Here is a 1,978-nt window from a genome sequence, read left to right on the forward strand (position 1 = left end):
TAAAAATCCTACACACCAGAAATATGCAATTTCAATGGTTACAAAACTTGGAAGAGATATGCTTCACATTTGTGTCACAAAGAAGGGAATAAAACAATACATTTATAAGTCCGTGTATAGACAGTTTCAGAAAAAACATTTCTTAGCAATGTTGAATCAACCAAAAATAGGGTTGAGTACATATGAGACTGCAGCCCTTCAGTTTTGCAGGTACCGTTATCCATACTTTTGTGTCACTAAACTGAGATAAACATTACAAGAGTGAAACACTGAACATTCTAGTGCAATAAGTAAATTTCACGATCACAGCTGAGGAAACATATAGATGAGCATGATACTAGTACCAGGAGTGTAGAAGCTTGCGTAGGGAATAATGGTGTCGGATGCCCCGCTGCCACAAATCTTCTTGACCTGGTCTGATTTCAAATCAACAGCGAAGATCCCAGCATTTGCAGTTATGAAAATGGTGTTAACACCCTCTGAGAAGCCGACCACAAGGAGTTTGGTTGAGGGGTCACCAGTGTCCATTGAGAGCATCATATCCAGCTCAATGATCATGCCTGTACCCATCCTGCAACCCCCCTCCACGACCATAGGTGAAGGCTGTAGCCCTCAACACCGGTGACTCCCAGCCCACCATCCTTCACCTTCACGAGGGCCATCTTCCCGACGCTCAAGGGCAGCGTGTTCATCACCGACAAGTGATGACCACCCAAATCATACTTTAGGACTCTGCGGCCATCCTCTAGGAGGAAGTAGAGTGTGTTTCCTATGAGTAGGCCTGGCTCTATCACGTCACGAGACTTCGAGATCAGGCCGAGATGAATCCAGGCTAGCGTGCTCCACACTCTAGTCTCGGACGATTAGACGCTCACCCATGTGACACTAGCATCCTCCACAACATCCTCATCTTTGGTGCTCCCAAATATTGAGTTGCATGCACCAACCAATTCAACCTAAAAGTTTAAACTGATAGGAAAAGATGGGCAATTCACTTATACTCCAACACTCCCCCTCACGTGCAGGCTCCCTTAGGCCGCACATGGAAATTGGAGTGGGCTGGAATTATTTTATTTAATCGCGCCCACAAGGATTCGAACTCGAGACCTCTGGCTCTGATACCATATTGAGTTTCATGCACCAACTAGTTCAACCCAAAAGCTTAAGCTGATAGAAAAAGGTGGGCAATTCACTTATACTCCAACACCAAAAATCACAAGAAAGGAGCCCCATGGCAACCACTGTGATTGCAACCATTCGCTGCGCAAAGCACTGCTGCGATGAGGTGGTTGCATGGGTAATCGAGCACTTCAGGCAGGAAGTGCTTGTCATTGGTGATGGGGTCCCAGACAACGAGGCATGTCGGATCCATGGTGTGGAGGAGCACACGGTCATGGTGGCAATTGAAGCCCAACCACTAACCAGTCGAAATAGTCAAACTCCAGCGGGAAGAGCGGGGGATTGGTTGTGGTGGTAGGAATAAAGCGGTTGTTGTAGAGGAAGCCGAGCACCAGAGGTGTAGGATGGAGCTCATGGTAGCGAAGGAGGAAGTCAGGTTCAGAGATGAGGAGGCGCCAGGATTTGCAAACAAGGGAGGCACGGACGAGGCATGCAGGCTCATCCGGCGGGAGGCGACGGAGGATCTCGCCGACGGCATCATCCGGCAACATCAGTGGTGGACTCGGCAGTGCCATCTCGCTATTTGGGTGCAGGCTAGATGACTGGAATGAGATGATGCAGACTTTTCTTCTTTTTAATGCTTTTCCTTTTTTATATACAAATAGTGCTAACGCCTACGAGGTCGGGCCAAGTAATCAGTGACATGTCACTTTGCACTATTTATCCGGGGTACAACAATGCTAAAAAGGCAGTCCACGCACAGTTGATGTGGCTACACATACAAATAGCGCACAACATTAGACGTGCGTCTTCTAGTCACCTTGCAAGCACTCCATGTGATTTTGTATGACGTCGATTG

The 1,978-nt window shown here is 47.5% G+C and overlaps 1 protein-coding gene across 1 annotated transcript; it reads right to left on the reverse strand.

Annotated features, from left to right (window-relative positions):
• Positions 1–863: 863 nt before the first annotated feature.
• Positions 864–1,694, reverse strand: LOC105913788. Its single transcript, XM_012843680.1, has 2 exons — positions 1,416–1,694; positions 864–956 (listed from the first exon to the last, which is right to left on the reverse strand). The coding sequence occupies exons 1-2, from the start codon at positions 1,692–1,694 to the stop codon at positions 864–866; spliced, it is 372 nt and encodes a 123-aa protein (XP_012699134.1).
• Positions 1,695–1,978: the final 284 nt, after the last annotated feature.

The sequence above is a fragment of the Setaria italica genome, chromosome II (genome assembly GCF_000263155.2).
Source record: "Setaria italica strain Yugu1 chromosome II, Setaria_italica_v2.0, whole genome shotgun sequence".
NCBI lineage: Eukaryota > Viridiplantae > Streptophyta > Magnoliopsida > Poales > Poaceae > Setaria > Setaria italica.

Bases quoted from the DNA above. Each gene is read 5' to 3' on its own strand.
- LOC105913788 (XM_012843680.1), bottom strand. From the start codon at position 1,694: ATGGCACTGCCGAGTCCACCACTGATGTTGCCGGATGATGCCGTCGGC. The intron at 957-1,415 runs GTTGGGCTTCAA...TTAAACTTTTAG, and splicing joins ACTATTTCGACTGGTTAGTG to GTTGAATTGGTTGGTGCATG.